At 38.0% G+C, this 20638-nt stretch overlaps 1 protein-coding gene across 2 annotated transcripts in view; it reads right to left on the bottom strand.

Annotated features, from left to right (window-relative positions):
• The window catches only part of grid1a (glutamate receptor, ionotropic, delta 1a), a 241393-nt gene that overhangs the window by 63894 nt on the left and 156861 nt on the right, over positions 1-20638 (bottom strand). For both annotated transcript variants that reach the window (XM_081616375.1, XM_017309069.2), the window contains exon 4: positions 18003-18208. In XM_081616375.1, the coding sequence (XP_081472501.1) occupies positions 18003-18208 (206 nt within the window). The remainder of the gene's footprint in view (positions 1-18002; positions 18209-20638) is intronic.

The following is a 20638-nucleotide window of genomic DNA, read 5'->3' as shown; positions in this document are numbered from 1 at the left end:
GACAAACTATGCAATCGAAGTGAAATCTGTCCTTCAGCTCTTTACACAATTGCACAGTAATTCTCCACTGAGAGCTCCATGGATTTAGACCAAATTCAGCTAAGGATTTCACACAGTTCTCCCGAAGCAAAAAATAAATCTGCTAATCCAGATGCAGGAGCACTCGCAGTCCTAGAAAACTCCCACTGGCTTGTGGGCAAGGCTCTTCTCAGAACAACAGGTTTATCCAGTGAGGTGCTGATGACCTGTTGCAGAGATAATGGCTTCATTGAATGACTGAGGCGAAACCCATAATTACTATAAATGGGATGCATTGGTACTTGAGGGTGTAAAAATTTATCATACTGTTCATGAAGGAAGATTATTTTTTTTTATTTATTCATTTATGAAGAATACAGATCAATACCAAATGGCTAAGAAAACATGGTGTTTCGCCAACTTACTGGAAAAAATGAATAGGCCTTACCGTTAAGATTTAATTTTTATATTTGATGAGTTTAATGCATTAGTTTGAGGGGAGCTTTAACAATTAATGCTCAGAGCCGTCTTTACTTATTCCGGTGATATTTCGCTTTGTGTTATTACAACTTAGTAACTGTGATGCGTTTTCAGTCTTATAATATGTTTTGTTATATTCCATAAGATTTAGTGCCATGCAATTGAAGAGACACTGCTAAGTTATTCAGAAATGTTTTAAAAATATTTATAGTGATTTTAGGCTCTATTTGTACATCTTCATCATAGTCAACAATAACTGACTATGAAATCTGTAATGGAACTAATGCTTAATGTAATGCCTAATGTTTTGGTGTTTTTTTCATACCTTTTAGTAATGCATGTTTGCACAATGCAGGTACTAGACTAATACTTTAATACAAATACAACAGTTCTTCAAGTGGAGGATAAATCTGGGCTGAGAAATATTGTCTGTACCTTGGATAACAGGACTGATTTTCTACAGGTTCAAACAGACTCTCAACATTCACAAAGTCAAGTCAGATGTTGCCATGTTTATTTTAATTTTTATTTTTTTTGTCCACAGAAATAGACTAACACTTGGAAAACCATTGAGAAACACTTAGAATAATTATCGCTGCAGCTTTTGAGTGAATGATTTCATTTGCGATTTATTTTTTTTTTCCCTCATGCATATATTTAGAGGCAGTATAGAGACATACAGTATAGTTCAAGTGTGTGGGTGTTAACAGAGAACTGCAAGTGATTCAAAGGAATACACGAATGTGCATATGCACATGTTGGACAGTACGTTATTTATGCAAAGGCAACCAACAAAAGGGAAAAGTAAGCAAGCATACCACGTTAGAAAAGTGACTTCAAAAGAACTTTTATGTCGATATATTTTTCACTGGGTGATAGTTTAATTGAACATTTTCTCCAGAGCTTTTGGAGTGAGATAGGTTGCGTACTTGGTACCAACACAGCTCTGCACTTGGGAATTGAGACATATTTCTGAACCCACAGCAACAATTTCAAAATTGTTGCATTTTGGTATAATTGTCTTTAGTACTGTAGTGCAGGGAGACAAATACAGAAAGATGATTAAGCTATTATGTACATCTCAAATGTGCTAGCTTGCACTGCACACATTCCAGCTGGTTGACTTTTGGTCCAACTTTTTGGCTTCTTTACAGAAACCCTGAAATGGAAAAAAAAAAAAAAAAGCATTGCATGAGCAATTTTCCTATTTACCCCTGACACTTACATAAAACTCCAGAGGTCATCAGATAAATGACTGGTTCCCTTTAACAAGATTAACTGTTCTCTCTACTGAGCAAATAGAAATTGCCCGAGAGGTGTACTGTTTCAATAAGGCTAACCATAATTTATAATCACAAACATTATTCAAACTGTATAACCTTCTGTCACTGCAAGGGAGTTTGTTCTGCACACCTGACTGCATCAAATATTTATGATTTTGTTTTGTAAGAAACTTAAAGGACAAGCTGTATTACCCTGGAAGTTGGAAAGACACACAGTGACACACTCCAGGACAAAAAGAGTCAGGACAGCTGTCACGTTTAGTAATTATGATAGCATCAGTTGTGAAAGTGTTTACTCTTAACTAGACAGATTGCTACATATTTTAAGTTTTCAAATCTTTCAGGTTGAAATCTCTTTAGAGGAAGAACCTTGTTCAGATTGCCACATTAACCAGACTGGAAGAACATGGTTCAAATCTAAGCTTCACAAAAGAAATGAAAAAGTACATAATTTACTGGATCAGATGGACAAATTAACTAGAAATGGAGATGTTCCTTTTGTCATTTCAAAATTATTATAATTTTTTGCGCCTAATTATTTCTTTAATTTACATCTGTAAAATAAAGTTAGGGGACAGCTGTTTGAAGAAACAATAATACTAAAGTGAACAGCGGATGAAAATGAAATGAAAATAAACTCATTCAGAGTTTATTTTAGACTTGACTTGGATTTGAGGCACAACACACAATAACCTCACTTTCTTGGAAAGAAAAATACTTATAAATGTCAACTGATTAAATAAGGTGCTTGAAAAACTTCAGTGGGGCTAATTTTGATAAAGTATAATGTAATCAAAAAAATAGCTGCAAGGCCACCTTTAACAATAAAACAAATTAGAATATTTTCATATTTATAATATAATTTTTGACACTGCAGATTTAAACTCACACGAGATGTGATCATGGTGAGTGAAGTGTTTATTATTCATCTGTCATTAAGTAGAATTAATTTGTCATAAAAAGTAGAAAATATTTTGCCAGGATGCATGACAAGTGTATATTACTCGTAATCAACACTTCAGAAAATACCCATCTTCTTTGCACATGTTTATGCTCTGTTATTATGTTTCATTTAAGATCATATTTATTTATTGTTGTCTGTAAGAGATTATGATATGAAACCCAAAAAAACATTTTCTCACTTTGCTTAGCGTCTTATTTTCTATTTCTTTTTTGAATCTCTGTGATAATCTGTTTACTAGTGGCCTAGCCCGGGACTGAAAGTGAACATTTATAACTTACATCAGCAACAATATATAGTTGCACAGTATCTTTGCTGTACTAATAATAAAAACTACACAAACAAGGTTGTGAAAACAACATATGTATGCAACAAACAAAAAACCAAAATGAAGATATAGATAAAAGTATACAGAACAATAACAGACCAGGCTAAAGACGACAGTAAGGAGGAGAAGGAACAAGGGCACAAAGATAAAGTGCCCCATGTAGAGAGAAACGTGAAGCCATTAAAATCAGAAAAATACAAAGAGGAAAAGAGGGGATGTCCTGTAAAAGGGACAGATGGTGAAAAAGAGGCAAAAAGAGAAGAGGAGGGAACATAGGGCAGCGGAGGATGAGCTGTAGGACAATCATAGATCATTTTCTGGCAGCCTCGATTTGTCATGCGGTTATTGGGAGGAAAATGGAATAGAGGGGCAGCAGCAAGGGTCAGAGGGAGAGGACGGGGGTCCAAAGGTGGGAGCATGAAGCCGGGAGGGAGCAGTAGGAGCAGACAGAAAGCGTGATAAACTCCGCACTTCGCATCACCTTAAGCTTTAAACAGAGAGACGATCAAAAAATAAATAAATAAATAAAAATTCCACCCTAAGACTTTTGGTTTTTAGTCATGAGTTTATACACACCCTAGCATTCAGCTGGTTATATTTAACAGTGTAATGCAGTCTGATGAAACATCTTTGAGGGTGTTTTATATAGTGTTTTACCCTCAGTCTGTAGACCTGTTGTGTTTGCTCATATCTCCTCCTCAGTCAGTCATTGTGTGCACCGTTTCTTCATCCCTGAGCCTCCAAGATGCCAGCAAGTCTTTAAGCCTTTGAGCTACGAAGACCCAAGGGAAGCTGGATTTCTGCAGGCAGATGCTGTTTAGTCCTCCTCAACAAAGTAAACAGCCTGGCTCATTTCAGGCTTCGTGGTTCTGCTGGTCCATGAGATTTGTTGCTGGAGAGTAAAAGCGCCTTCTGCAGCTGCACTACGATCTCCTCTTCTGTTTAATTGTACAAACAGGGCAGGACGGGCTCTGCAGAAATATCTGCGGCCAGGTGGTTCATACTTGTTCACGGGATTCCAACAAACCCGTGTGTCTTGCCTCTTTAATTGGATACATATCCTCCCCAAAGAAAGATGTCAAGGTTTCTGCTACCAGTGGGTTGTTTTATTAAGCGTTACAATGGAAATACGACTGGAGCGGTCCCTCTTTAGAATCTGAAGAAAGCACGGCGCAGTAGGTTACTGGATCAGACGGACAAATTAAATAGAAATGGAGATGTGAGTCTTTTATTAGAATAGCATTTACATGTTCTTTTATTTCTGTAATTATAGTAAAATTGTTACACATTGGATTATACATCAAGCATGTTTTTGGTTAATTTTGATGATTACGGCCAAACATTTGCTGAATACACAAGACCAATAAATGTTTTTGAATAAAAATCATTGAGTAGGTATTACGTACATATATAAATGTTGGATTATAAATGAAAAAAAAAAAATATATATATATATACATTTATTATAAACTAATAAAGACTACTCAAATTAATCAAATTATCACCAGTGGTGGTAGTGTAGAAGTTTGTCATCTTAACCGAGTTCCCTCTTTAAATACTAATATTCACTGTCAGTACTCGAAATTAATTATTATTAAGCTAATTGATGAATAAGCAGCGCATCCCCTCACTCCCTCCTTGCCCTCCCTCCCTTTCTCTGTGCAGCTCATAAACATTCAGTCGCTGTATAATGATGATTATGAACTTAAAAAGAAAAGTCAGGAAGAAATCTCCATAAGAAAGTCTTGTAGTAATCCTCTCTCTGTGTTTAATTGCATAAAGCACCGTTGGCGAGATGTGGATCAATGTGGCAATTAAATACCTGATCTCAATAAAGCATTCATGAACATGACTTCTGTGTTACCAGGCCTTTACCATTTTTTTTATATAGTATTGGTGACTCATCATTGTAATGTGGTGGATTCAATTGCCATGGGGTTTAGGACATTTGAGTTTACATTGATACTATAAATATTACAGCAGATACTTGGCAACTTAAGGTACAAAGTCCGCCTAGGATATAAAATCTGAATCCATAATAAAACCCATTAGCAGAGGGAAGCACACATGCTTAGACTTTGGACCTTTTAAAACACTGAGGACCAATGGCATCAGAGGGTGACAGTTCCCCAAATCATCACTGAGTGAGAAAACTTTAAATCGGACACCAGGCAATCAGGATTGTGTGCTTATCAACTGTTCCTGACAAACTTTGGGGCCTTGATTCCCAAATGAACAGCCTTGTCCATTTTTATCTCTTTAGCTAAGTTTATCCTTGTTGTTTTTGCATCTTTTCCTAACAAACTTTTCCTTTTGCGTCCAACTTTCCATAAATATTCATGGAAACAGCTCCCTTTAAACAGCGAGTTTTGTTAGCAATGACCTTTTTTTACAGTTTACCTCCTTAAGGATGATGGTTTATATATCTGTATTGCCCTCTGTTTATCTGTTTGAATGCACAACCTTGCACCCGGCTGCTCTCTTAATCTTCAGAAAGTGCTTATTGCATATGCTCCTCGCAGGCCTTAAAGCAGCTGCGTTGGCTGTTAGAGGTGCTCAGGCTTTGCTTTATGGTTAAATGATCTGGGTCAGGCCCGACCTTTTGGGAGTTTAACGCAGTGGATGGATTACGGCTCGCCCCCTGAATACGAATGCTTATAAGTGTCTGATCTGTGATCAGGAATTTTTTTTTTCCCCTGATGCATAGGCAACAAAAAGACTGACTCTGACCTTAACATACTTGACATACTTTTTGATGATTTTTCTTGACATGCTATACTATTTTTCTACATTATCTCTCACAACATTACCATTTCTATATAGATAAAGTAACAAACGAAATGAGTTACTTTTCACTGTGTAGTTGGTCATTTTCAGTGGTGTTTATTGTCGACTGGTGAGACTGAGTGAGACTTGGTGAGACTTTTTTTATAAGAAAATATAAATGGTTTTGTCCGTTTTATTGAAGCTGTTGAGGCTTATCTTGTTTTTTAAAAAGAAAATCCATCTCCATTTTGTGTTTCAGAAATAAAAAAAATAAAAAAACCTAATTAAAGAAATAATCGCAAACTTCAGACACATCCAGCTTTACTTTGAATCAATGATCTTCGAGACTTCAATGCCTCATTTCTCTTTTCATAAAGGATTTCAGCTAAAAAATTTTGAAAAGTGATGTGAACCAAGCAAAATGTCTTGCCTATAAAACATCTGGCCCTTTTTCATTTGCTTTTTTAGAGGACAATATACAAAAAGTAAAGTACAAACTACTTCCACTATTAGCACAGCATAATTAGCTGTAATTATGAGACTTGAACATGAAGTTGAGTGTTTAAGTCTTGAAGCCCTACAACATCTTTGAAACTCTTATTTTGTAGTAACTACACTTTGATAAATTTTAAGTTTATATAACAGTAACTCCAAAATAAGAGAAAATACAAACAGTATGAGTTAGAAAATAAGCTGCCACTATTTTTTAACTTTGCATGAGGCAGGATTTCCTTTACCTGGTAGAAAAACAAAACAAGAAAAAACAAATCTGTAATTCTTAAAGATTCAGTTTGAGATAAAAAGCAAAAGAAGTAGTCTCGGGTAAATGCATTGTTACACCGACATAGGCTCTGTTTGTTGTTACAAACCTCAAGCTATCAAATACTTATGCACTCTAAATTTGTCTCGCACTCCAACTGAAGGCAGATCCATCCCTTCCAAAAAAAATAAACCGCAATCTGATCTCAAGGAAGCGGGATGTGCCAAATTCAAGGCCTTCTTTGAGAACCGCTCGCAACCACAGGAGTCGGGCTCCACACTGCAGAGTTAACTAACAAATGATGCTCCCACTGATTGCTTGTGTATCTCCCAACATGTCAGAGGAGTGGATTTTAATAAGTCTACCTATAAATGCACTCTCCTCGCCTAGCAACTCAAACTCCTCCAGCATCCCATCCAAAATGATACCAGTTTAGCAGCATCACGCTGTTGCCTTCATTTGTATTCTAGGCCAGGGGGAAAAAAAAAGAAAAATCCAATGTTCTGCTTGGCTGCAAGTGTTTTCTTCTGTTCAGCGCCACAGAAAAAAACCCCAAGAAGGAACAGCACTTTGTGTGCTTTTTAATTTTTCCTGGCCTCCCTCATTAGCACTGAGAGAGAGGTGTACGCAGAGCTGGCTGCAATAAATCAGAGCAAGGAATGAGGGACGAGATACGGAAGGTGTGCCCATGTCTGGACATCCTTCTGTGTGCAGTGTATGCTGTTTGTGCCAGCACTACGCTTCCCTGCACCAACACCATGCTCTCTGTGTCTGGTTAATGATTCATGCTGGGATAAACACTTCCAGGTCATGGCCAGCTTTATTCCATCTGAGAGATGAGTTCAGTTCAGGTGCCAAGGAACAACTGTGCTGCATGCTGGAATATTTTAATGTAACGAGAAAGAAACCTAAACACGGGGTTGGGAAATTTAGCAAATGCGTGAGTATTTAGGAGTACTTAGGAGTATTTAGGAAAGCTCCTTTTTTTTTTGAGCACTTCTCTTCATGTGCGACACATACATCCACGCCTTGTTGTCCAACCATCTCAGTCAGAGGGTTTTGTAAGTTTCTGATTGCTCTTGCTGTGCAGTCTTACATTCCTCAATATCTTCTCTTTTTCATTTTTGATGTTTTTCCATTAGCTTTCTATGTCCCACGACTCTTCCCTGTACAGAGCTTATACACATTTTACAAACGGAAACAAAATAATTTTGCCCATCGATTGAGAATGATTTGCCATTCTGATTTTGGCGCATCGGAGAAAACCTCAATGCAACAAATTTTGCAACAGTGATTCCTCTCGGGGTGGGGGCAGACTGTTCCCAAGGCATAAATACTTTTCATGGCACCATAGTGTTAGCTTTGAAACCAAGAAAGAGACTCTTCCAAACAAGAACCACAGGACAGCACTTGTGTGTCCAAACACAGACGATGTTAGCTTTTAAAGCAGAATGGGTGGAAATTGGTCTCACTTTCTCCAGAGTTTGATAACTTAAAGTGCCTCAGGTAGAACATCTAAATCAAAAGCAGGATGTATATAGAGCCAGCTGAGCAAATTTCTTCTGTCACTGCTTTAATTTCTGTGTGGGAAATTTATAGTCCCAGCATTTTTCGGTTTCTTGCCTTAACATTAAAATTAAGTTGTTTTTTTTTTGTGGTGTGTGTGCGTTTGTGTGTGTGTGTGTCACTGTCATTTTTCAAACTGTGACACCAACATTGACAAAACAACTAAGGAACACAAAATGCTACTGACAGCTTAGTGTCATGAGACATATGGTTTCGCCATCAGAAAGCTGAGGGTGAAATGTGTGCAACACTTGCATGTGCGGGAAGTGTGTGCGCACGTCGCGTCCTGCGAGCCGACATGTCAACATCGATAAATTTCCCGAGCACAAAAAGCCAACATGGCTATCTCTATCATATCCCATTATAGCATGTCAGCTAGGCTGCTTTTAAATCATTATCCACAAATACCGGTGACAATAAGATAGTAGAAGCCCTGGGATGAAAGAACAATCCGTAGCTAGGGCTAATGTTTATTGCACTTTATGCTCAAGTGTCTGGAAGGTCTGATTTTAATGAGAAACACCTGGGCTTCAATTTTGACATGTGAATCCATTTTCTGACCTCATCTGACACACAATACACCAAGGAACACATGCTATGAACGCTCTTTTGAGCTCCTTTTGTCCGTCATACAATAGATATTTTTTTTTGTTATTACTTTTGTTGCAGATTTATTATCCAATACAGAGACATCTAAAAAGAAGGATCACAACACAGAGGAGCGGTGATGTGTTGAAATGAGCCATATCGGATAAGATTTGTTGAACCATTTCCTGAGATGAGATAAAAAAAGGAAAAATAAAAATCTGCTTTTGTTTTGCTCTGTTGCAAAGTCCTTGAAAGAGTGCCCAAAATATCCAGTATATTTACTACAGCAAGGTTTTTTTATGGCCTTCTTCCTTCCTTGAAATAAGATTTTGAAAAAGCCTGTTTGAGATGGCAGAGATTGCCAATGAAGTGGCAAGGTGAGGCGTTCGCAGCAACAGTTAAAATGTAGCAGGAGGAAAACGGGAAAATTCACCCACTTGTCCACCAGATGAAGGTCGTACGCTCCACGTTTAGAAATTGTGGCAAACTCACAAAGAAGCTCACATTTGAGGACTTGTCTATTCGCATGCTTAATGCCTCTTTTATTTAAAACAGACTATAAAAAAAAATATTTGGGAGTTTGATATCTGATTTGTTATAAGCCTTTTGCGACAAAGTTGAAAAATCTTCCCATTTACTTTACAGACAGGATGTGCTGTGGACATCGGTTTGCTTATATAGGTATTTCTGGGACACAGCCCTTACAAAAACATTCATTTCCTTTAGATCTATTTACATTTGGCTGGAGTTAAAAGTGAAAATAATTACAACCATGATTTAAATGGACCACTTTGCAGTTAAATTTCAGTTTCAATTTCTTAAGCACTAAAATTTATGAATGAGAGCAGCTCTTCTAAAATGCACTGCTAGTATTTTTTTTTCAGAACAGCTTAGATATTTTTATGCATTTCACAAAGAGATAAGACAAAGCAAGATGGAATATGCTCATTTTGCAAACAGCATCCCAAAAAATAATAAAAAAATAACTGTCTTTACCACTGTTTGAATACAAGCTACTGAGGCGAATGTGTGGAGAATAACATATCGCACCACCGCATTTGCATAGAAACAATGTGAAGCCACAAGCAATGGTTTATAGTTTCATCACATGCCGCTGCTTCTGCCTGTTCAGATCCATATGCTGCATCTTAGACGATACATTTAGCCTCATAAACTCCACATTTGAACAACTGCTGTCAAAATTTTTGCAATAATTTTATTATTTCAGTCTCACATATAAGTAGCTATAAAGAAAAAGCTAAATATGCAACATAGCATAAAATAGAGTTTTATTACTTGACAGTCCAGTAGCAATCAAGCAATAGCAATCTCCTCCTGATTTCTATTTTGTTGACACTTTATCAAACTACACAAACCCATTTGAAGATTTCAGTCAGTGATGTTGAACTGAGCAGAAAGCCACGATTCCTTGAGCAGGAAGCTAAAGTTTAGGAACGCCGATTCACTTATTTCAGGCTCTACAGAATAATTAAAACCCGCAAACGCACCTACTGAACGTCAGTATTTTTAAGGTCAACTCCTTCTCCAGCGTTGCTACAAAGCTGAAACCACATCCTATTAAAGAACATCGGTGACAGACTGCGGCTGTGCCTCTCTTCAGATCTGTTGTTCAAGACCCAACGTTAATTTAAGTCTCTCTTAACAGAGCGCATCAGTGATTAAAAAAAAAAAAAAACTGTCTACATCTGTTTTTCATAAATCAGTGTTTAATTAGGTGAGATCCTCTGAAAACTGGGCACACCTAGCAGAGCTTTATTTAACATATACTCCAGCTTCACATAAATCAGCCTCCGCTTTAATGTCTCCTGTCGTCATTAGGTGATGTCTCTGCACTCTTCTCTTTTGTCTTCCTCTTCTGCCATCTCTTCTGTTAGATTTCATCTATTACTATTTCATACAGGGTGCTTTATAATGTTGGAGTAGCCCCCCATAGCTCTACATCTTTTTCTCATTGTTGACCTTTCCTCTCTACATCCATCTCCTCTTGTCCCTTTTTTTTATCCCTCCCATTGCACCCCTCTGCTCTGTCCTGTCTCTCTCTCTGTGTTCCTGTCATCACATTTTAACCCTCCTGCCATCCTGAACAGCATCTCTATCTCCTCTAACGTCACTTGGCAGCAGGCACGAGTGCTTGTTACCGTTGCGGGCTGGTTTAGCTGCCATGGAGGAGGCAGACCTCACCCAGCTTCCGCGCCCCATCCATCAACCGCCCTGCAGAGCTAGCACACCATCTGACACCGCCTATTTTGTTGTTTTTTTTCCTCCACATCAACACCTTCAGATGGCTGCCGTGGTTTTGGAGCAGCAGAAAGAGGCGCTAAGGGCCCAAATATTTTACTTTTATTAAAATGGTGGAGAACCTGTGAGATTAAAAGTCACAATATGCCTGTGCAAGACAGAAGAAAATATTTGAATAAAACAAAAACCTGCTTTCCTGCATTTTATTAATTCATAATATGTATTATATGTATTTAGTGCAATTGCAAACCACGCAGGCTTTTAAAAAGTACAATACTTTATTTTACTCAATGTATTTTCATATATAATTCCAATCCTCTTGCATCTAATAGTCTTGCTTCAGGGAAAAAAACAAAACACAAAAAAAAAAATCCTAATCAGAATTGCTTGGGTGCAGAGTTCTTGGTGGTTTTTCTACCTTGCAGTATTTGGGTTATTTTTCGCAAACACCCTCAGTTTACTTTGGGTCAACACATTTTGTTATTGGGAGAGATAACTCTTGGATGTCATCCACTTACATGTTTAGTTAAAGCTGCACTGCACCAATCACCCTAAAATTTAAGCATTCTTGGGGATGAATGGGCTACATTATTTGAAGGAATTTAAATGCATATATATATATATATATGTGTTACTATGAATTTATTCAGTATGACGTCACCGTCATCAAGAAAATGAATCCTTGTCAAAATAAATCATAAGCCCCAAATTATTCATAACCCTGGCAGATACTTCTAGTAATTGACACAATATTCCACAAAAATACATAAAACAATGTGAAAGAACAATAGCTTGTGGTTTACTCACTTTTTATCTGGAAAATGTCATGTCAAAAATTATCAGTTGATCTTTATCAATATGAAAGTTATCAAATCTTTCTTCAAATTTGCATGCTTCCACTGCTATCTGGATCATTTGTACTCACTGCACAGATTCTCTAAAAGGTTCAAGTTGACTCTTTGGTAGGGTCTCTTCAGAACATTACTTTTATTTTCTTTCAGAAGAAATAGTTTGGTAAAGTTAAAAGCTTAAACCAGAATCATCCAGAGATATGAATGCTATCTGGCCTGTGTGAAATCTCAACAATAATAGAGTGAATAAATTGAATTCTTGTTTTATTTGAGCTCCTGTACTTTTTGTTTTGCTGAACACATTACTTTGGCCTGGTTGGACAATTGCATCTACATTTATGGTCGTCTTGGCTCCTCTTTGCCTTTCCTTGTAATTTTTAGCAGAGTCATTGTGGTCCCTTTATGTCCCTTTGTTGTTATTTTTGCAGTACTAGGAGTCATCCCAAGTTTCTCTATAGCCTCCATGTGTCTCTTTGAGGTTATTTTCTGCATCTCTTGGCCTGTTTACTAGTCCAACCATGGGTACTGAAAATGAAAAAGTATAGAGGATAGCACAACAGAGCAGAGGGAAATGGGAAACAATTAAGCTCAACAATTACTGAAAGATGGATTTCGAGAACTGAAAGGTAGAAAGCATAAAAGAACGTAGGTTTATGAGCTAAATTCCTGCTACTCTGCTGGAAGAGACAGAGTCCATATAAACACTGGACATCCAATACTATCCCCAAATATCCATTAAACAGTCTGGCACTTATAATGATCCTCTAGGACATAATTATCAAATATTGGCATAATTATATACTCCACATGTCTGTACAACCTATGAAAACACAATCGAAGAGGCATCAAAAAATCTATGAATTAACAAATCCATGAAATTTAAATATTAAATAATTTGAATCGCTTATTTCTCGTCGCCCAAGATTCCTCGTGTTAATTGTATTTGTGAGGTTATGGGAGGACGTCTGCATTCAACTTAGTGTGTGTGTGTGTGTGTGTGCGCGCGTGTGTGTGTGTGTGTGGGGGGGGAGGGGGTGCGTGTGGGGGTGTGCGTGTGTGTGTGTGTACCAGAACAGAACTACCAGAAACTAAGAAAAGATCAAGGCAATATGTCATTAATGAGACCTAAAAGCCTTGATGTATCCACAACCTGTGCACCAATTTATTTGGCAGCAAGTACTTAACTTTTAGATTTATGGTGCAGCATCCACAAGAAGCTAATTGGACTGCAAGTGATGTTTTTGACCTACTGCTGGTTAAAGCTTCTTTTCATGTTTGCTCACATGAGACAGAACAATTAACACGAGTCAGTGCAGGGAATTGGCAAAAAGGTAAAAGGAACTGAAGATGGATAAGGGTTATTCTTTAGCATGCATTGCCTCACAAAAAGTATTTATGCCACTTCAAATTCCTTGCCTTTCGTCACGTTACAAAGATTTCTTCACCATCATTTAGTGGGAAACACAAAATACAAAATAGTTGTGTGTAAAGAAAAGGATATATGATATAAAAAAAACTGTATGCAGAGTTAAGGTATTATGTTAGCTTACGTTCGGAGGTTAGACCCACATTTCAGCCTCACGTCTTGCTATGCCACAGTTTATTTAAACCTGGGTTCTCGAACTCCAGACCTCAAATGCCAGTGTCCTGCATCTTTTAGATTTCTCTCTGCTTCAGCAGAATTAGCACTAACATTAGCTCATTAGCAGAGCTGTGGAGCTCGAGTGCATGCTAGTGAGGAAGTTTAACCATTTCATTTAAGCAACACACCTAAAGGCTCCAGGACTCTGGACCTCAAGGAATGCAGCTTGAGACCACTGATCTAAACTCACAATCCATCACATCCTTTTTCCTAGTGTCATTCTTTATCTCTATCCACTCCTCTTTGTTCCAGGCTCTGTCTAAGTTGGCCTGGGAAAAGCTATTTCCTGAAGACTCCACCTGTTACTCCACCTATGCGTTGCCTCTTCCAAAGTCTTTATCAGTAAGTTTCCTCAGCTGACCCGTCCTCACACTCGATCGATCGATCCATCTTTTACGTTCAGCTCTTCGTTCAATAAACTTTAAAACTATTGTGAAAAAAACATTTCAGATTTTTGCCATGAGGTTTTCAGGCGTATTTACTCTAATCTGCCTTCAGAAATCTGCTAATGAGTGAGTAGAATTAACCCGTGTGTATTTTATTCCGAGCATGAAAACAGCTGTTTTTTAAAGGCCTTCGAGGTTTGTTGAAGAACATTAGTGGGTAGACAGCAGGAGTGTCACCAGACATCTCAAACTCAAAATACCTAGAGTCTACTTCAGGTCAAGTTAGGACTAGAAATATTACATGGTAAAATGGCTAATGGTAAATGTCCTGTACTTGTTTAGCACCTTATCAAGTCCATAGGAACCCAAAGCACTTCACACATAGTCAAAGAGCACCTGTGGCTACACTGACAGAGCTGAGGCTGCCCTGCACCGCCGCCACTGACCACCACCGGTAGGAAAGGCAGGTTTTACCCAAAAATACACACACACAGGCGGACAGAGCGGGGATTGAACCCAAAATCCATTGATTGATTCATACCACCGTCCCCTCCATTGTCTTTATTAATTGTATTTATTAATGGCAATTAATAAATTTTTTTTATCACTTGAAACTGTAGTTCAAGTGATAAAAGCACAAAGTGCAGTTGCTTCTGAACTGTAAATATGCTTTTGAACATAACTTTTTTTTTACTGTAAAGCAAAGGCTATTTGTGGCTTTTACACAAAGCACTGGAAAACTTGTGGAAGGATGGGAGTAATTGTCCCAAACATACAAAACTTGGCTCTGAGCTTAGGAATGCTCTGTTTCTAGCACATTAGGAACACATATGGATGTGCTAGAAACAGAAATGCTCTGTTTCTAGCACATCCATGCATGGAAAAAGGATCCATGCACGGATCCTTTCTCCACATTATTATAAAAGGGTTTGCAAATATTTGGAAAGCAGCTCCGTGTCTCTTCAAGTCTGCAAAATTCTTTCTGCAGCAATGACATCAATGTAATTCTCGCCACTGAATGTTGAGCCCAAATCAAAAACCAGCTGCGCCCAAATTTAGGGTCTGCATCCTTTAAAACGGGTGTTCAGAAAAGCAGCAATGGCGGCAAATTTATTTTTGCTGTATTACACTTAAATTACACAAAATGATTTTTTACAATGTTTTTAGGCGAGAATGTAGATGTATAGATCTCAAATATCTGCTCGGTTCATCAATAAATCACTTAATTGCAATATTGCTCTGACTTTTTCGGAGATGTCTCCTCCCGCAGCATTAACAGCCAGCTGTGCTCCATGTTCGGTACACCGAGAGAGAACCCATGTCTCCCTGCAAATCGTTTTAAAAACTCCCAATAGTTTTCCCCTATGAGTGGAGGTGAAACACAGATATTAAGTCAGGTAATAGCTGTAAATTTTTTTGGTTCACTAAACTATTTAATTTATTCCTGAGCAAATGGGTTTGACTGATTAAAGCCAAGCCTTCAAACATAGCAGTTTTACTTAACTGTAATGTCTTACTTCCTGAGATCTGGAGAGTATTTGAAAAGGAATAATTTGCTTACATTCCATGCTATACATACATTTTAGGATCAGACAAACAGATTTCTTTTTTTACTATGGAACAGCCTTTATTACAAAAGGTGAAGAATAATACAGAAATAAAGAGTAAAAAAACAACAAACTAAGAGTCCTTTTTTTTCTTCGGCGCTCTATGCTTCACGTTGTCACGGTTGCTAAGCAACATAACGCCGAGATGGAGGCTAGGCAGCTAGCCGGAGGCTACAGGTTGTCTCTTCTGGTCGTCCATATTCGTGGCCTTCGAAGGACCCGTCTTCCGTAGACCGGGCCGTTTCCCACATAGACATAGTAAAAGGAGACATAGTAAAAGGACAGACGCCTAATGGACTGTTCTCATCTTATCAATACATATTTATATAAATATATACAGAAATAAATAATGATTAATATTGAATAATAATAAGGTATACATGTTTAGCACACACACACTCACCTACACGCACGCATGTACGCGCACACATAGGTTTTTTCATGTTTTCCAGCAGACGAGTTCTAGCTTAAGAGTGATTAGGTCCAAAGTCTGATGCGAGATTCATCGGATATTCATCCATGCTGTGCAGTGAATCTGTCTCTCCTTCTCCCTTCTTCCTCACATCGAGTCTTAGGGAAACCTTCAAAACAAAAACGAGAAATTTGGGAGGTATCTTACTTTGACAGAGTGAAATAAATAATAGCCATTGCCACCTGTGTAAACTTTGCTGGTGAATGTTACAACATGTAATATGATTTTTTATAATATATATTATATTGTTTCATTTCTAGTAGGCTCTTGTATCAGATAATCTAAGTCAATGTTAGAAAATAACTGAAACTTTTTAAGATAATCTCGGTTAGCTTTCAGAGTGGGAGCTGAACACCAAGCACTATAGTGCTGAGCTAGCATTAGCTGGTATTTCGCCGGTGGACATAAATACAGTAAAGTAATATTCTAATCACAAAATATACACAATAATATGTCCATCTTACTTGCAAAACGTTGTCTGTCGAGCCCTCACGTCAATAGTCCGTCGATCTGATCAACAATATCGCAGTGCTGAGGCATCTTCTGCTGTTTTGGTCGAGCAAAGCAGGAGGGTCATTTGTTTGCGTCTCTTTTTTTTGTTTGCGTCTCTTATTTTGTTTGCTGCATTTTATTTGCTTTTTAATTGCGTCATCTCTTCTTGCTTGCTGCATTTAATTGGTTTGCGTCTCTTTTTTCGTTTGCATGTTTTCTCTGTTGCTGCGCATTTGCACCTGTCGGCCACCGTATAGATCAATGCTTTCATTAGAAAACAAAACAAAAATATTGTTTAAAGCAGTCCTGATAGTGACTTTTAAAGAACCACAACGTTGTTCTTTTATTCGTGTTAGCAGACACAATTTTCAGTGAGATAAAGTAATGTCTTCTTCAGCTGCTAATCTTTTCCAAAACGCAAAGTCTGAAATGTGCAAGAGCACAACTGTCCAAACACAAATGGCCTTTGCTGCACACAGCTTAGTCTGAGTTGTACCAATCACAGATACATAAAGAATAAAAAAAAGAAGGCCAGTCACAGACTTTGATCCTGTTAAATAGGCTGTGTAACTGCCACATTTTTATATTTACAACCACACATAAACTCCTCCTCTGAGGTTGAATTTGACATCCAAGTGTTTTTTATTTGGGTTAGAAAAATCGTCAATGCTTCACTGTCCTTGCCAGATGGGAAGAAGATTAACTGTCAGACTGTGATGTGTTTGCAGAGCTGAACAAGCCACTCGGATCACTTTCACACCAACATATTTTTCACTGCTTTCAACACAGACTGTGCTACGCAAGCGCCTTTTCAATTCATCCAAAACACAACGGCAGGGGTATGGCCAAAGAGTTATCATGAAAACACTACCGGAAATATGAAGTCCTAATTGAAGAAACGACACAATGTGTTTAATGCAAAACTTCACCATGTCTGACAACATAAAACGTGTTAAGAAAACTCTGAGCTACCCAAAGTTTATGTTCGTCAAAGCAAATAATTTTTGCATATGGTGTTTGAAAGTTATCAACGCTTACTGAGAATTTATTAAGAAAATAATAAATGTCTTCTGGTGGCGGAAAAAAAAAAAAGAAAAGATGTTTTAGTTCATAATCGTTTCTTTTACAATTCCTGGCAGACTTTTTTATTTTCACAAGGTCAAATCAATCAAAGGTGAAACACATCTTGGTCTCACCTCTGCCATGTGTTCTGGGATTTGTCTGAGGTTGAAGCAGGTGCAGGCAGGATATTGGATCAATAGTAGTTGAAAATGCCAAATAAAACGGAGGTCGTTTATATTTCACTCGATTCTTGTCTTATGTTTTTATTGGGTGCAGTTGTGACAATGTAATGTTAGACCTGAGGTCACCTAAGAGGTATCAGAATATTTTTTTCATGCATGGATCCTTTATATATATACGCACACACGCACACGCACACACACACGCACACACACACACACACATTATCTTCTTTCTTGCTCTTTGACTCTTTGCCGGTGATTCTGAACCCATAACGAACAGAGAGCTCACAGAAACCTACCTGGTGAATGAAGACCTGAGCTCCTCGAGGGCTCATGAGCAGCACGGCCCGTCGCAGAGTGTCCCGGTACCGGTTCAGCTCCTCCGTGCGCATCGTGTTGAAGAGATCGGTAAACACTCGGCTGACGTTGCGGTCCACCCTCTGCAGGGACACATCCAGGCCTAGCCGAGACGCTTGGTCCATGAAGGTTTGCAGTCCTCGGATATCTGAGGGGAAAACCGACATGGTCAGAACCACAAATAATAAAAGAAACGGAGAACTCTTCAGGCTCTTTAGCCCTGGAGCATAAAACTTACAGATCTTGGTAAGCAGCCTGTCTTCAACACACGCAAACAACATTTTTAGGCTCCGTTCCAGGTGCTTGAAGGCAGATTTTGTTCTCTGCACCTGATCTAAAGCGTGACAAAACACAACGAGCACTCGTCGTTTTCTGCTTCCCGGCGTTTGCAGAATATGAACCTCCAGGCAGGTGTTGCCATCCCCAGAGAACTTTGTGCATGTGTCTAGTTTTAGTACACATAAAACCACTCCAAAAACAAAACATTCTGCACTCCGCACACAAATCAAAAGTGATGTGCAGCAGAGGGCTCCCGTTAAGCACAGCAGTCCCAGTGGTCACAGAGGGAAGCAGCTGCCCAGCATGTGCCAAGTCATGCTGCATTGTTAATGAGAGCTTAGAAAAATCACTGGGTCCTTACTTTTTGCATCCACCGAAGATTTGTGTTTGTGTTCAATCATGTTGCATCTTTAAAAGGGGTGATAAGTCATCTTTGTAGACAACGTTTCGAGAATTTAAAAAAAAATCATACAGTAAACCTAAAAAAAAACACTACGTCCTCCTCCTACTACTCTACAGGAGAAAATGGAACTTTTTATCGTTGAATATTCAGGCAACAAAAGGGGAGGAAAAAAAATCCCCTGATCTAATTGGAGAAGTAAATTATGTTTTTTTTGTGTGGTTTTTCTTTTGTCAGTACCTTGGACAAACAAAAGTAGCAACATGATGAAGTACCATCTGAAGCAAACCATAAGAATTAGCTGTGCCGTTTGATTTTTCTTACAATTGATGTACTGCCATTTATCTTTCAGGTAGTAAATAGCTAACGGTTGCTGCTGGACTCTCCTCAGATTACAAATGCTCAAAGAGGAGAACAAAATGTGAAATTAAATCATTCATCATTCTGAAGTGTCAAACTCCTCCAGCAACGTCCTTTGAAATTCTTAAGAAATATGAAAGCACAATACTTTCGATTGCCTGAACTGAAGTTGTACACATAGATGGAGTACTTTGAATACAAACAGAGAAGTGTGCGCTGTTCTTTGACTACATGTACAATATTCAGTTCATTGTTTTTCCGTCCTCTGTTTCACATCTTGACCCTTAAAATAGATATTTTTTGCTTCAAAGTACGTTGCATTCAAGAGTTACTTAGTAAAATAGCGAGCACAAACGGTTAACTCTATTTTGTGCACACATCATCAGCTGTATTGATATTTTCACGATGGATATTTAAAGGGAGGGAGAACAGTCAACATCACCAGAATGTAATGCAGAGTGAAAAAGCGAGTAAAATATGAGAGGAGAATGTTAAAATTGTCAGTAAAAATGAATTACAGCACATAACATGGTGTTTAACATTTTCAAGAAAAAGTCAAGATCAAGATGGTGACATTTTAAAATGACTAACATTATTAATAACAGTAAGATTATATTACTGTAACTGCAGTCTCTTTATGAATTTTCTAGATGGTAAGTATTTTATCGGTCTTCCGACGGGCTGCCAACATCTTTGAATCCCACGTTCCATGACAGATGATGTCTTAAACTAGATATTAATGAAACATGGTTCTGCGATCCAGTTAGCCTTGCTGCTGCTGAAGCTTCTTGGTGGTCCACAGTGAAGCACATAGTGCCACCTTAGAGATCTCTCTCTAGGTATTGCTTTGCAACTAATTGGAAACTTTGAATGTGATAAGTTTTCACTCAAACCTGTTATCTTGCTTTTTTTTTCTGAACACTGAAGTTCCTTCAAAGAAGGCGAAGCTGAGCAGCAAACCTTTCACTACCAGGTTCAGCGCTTATGTTGAAACCAGTTATCAGCATTATCTGAAAAGAAACTATAACTACTTATATTTATAGCTATTTGTAACATTTGTTGTGGGGAATTTTAATTAGATTTTTATGAAAGTGTTATGATTTAGGTGTGCAAGGTGTGTAAAATCAGTACCATCTTTGTTTTGAATAGCAGCTAAAATTTTGGTCATCTAAAGTAAATCCTTTGGGCTAAAGTAAAAACCAGAACAACATAAAGACATTTTGCAAAAAGCAGACAAGGATTTTTAACCCCAAGAGTTTAGGGTTTCATGTGAACCTCCTTCAGGGCTTCAATAGAAATGTTGGTTTTTAAAGTCAATACTTCAAACCCATTGGAAGCATTTCCACTGCTCAGCCCACGGCCATCAACAGGAGTGCAAAAAAGAAGATTAACAAGGAATTACAGAATTGATTACTTGTCACGATTAACCAAGCATCATTTTGAGAAAGTTTTTTTTTTATTTTAAAGCTCAACCTTTTTCAGCCTTCACTCTCACCCACTCTGTACATTTATCCTTCTGCTTCTTCTGGTTATCTGCTA

Source organism: Poecilia reticulata, chromosome 15 (assembly GCF_904066995.2).
Source record: "Poecilia reticulata chromosome 15, P_reticulata-male-v2, whole genome shotgun sequence".
Classification (NCBI taxonomy): domain Eukaryota; kingdom Metazoa; phylum Chordata; class Actinopteri; order Cyprinodontiformes; family Poeciliidae; genus Poecilia; species Poecilia reticulata.
This window is presented reverse-complemented; position numbering and strand designations above follow the sequence as displayed.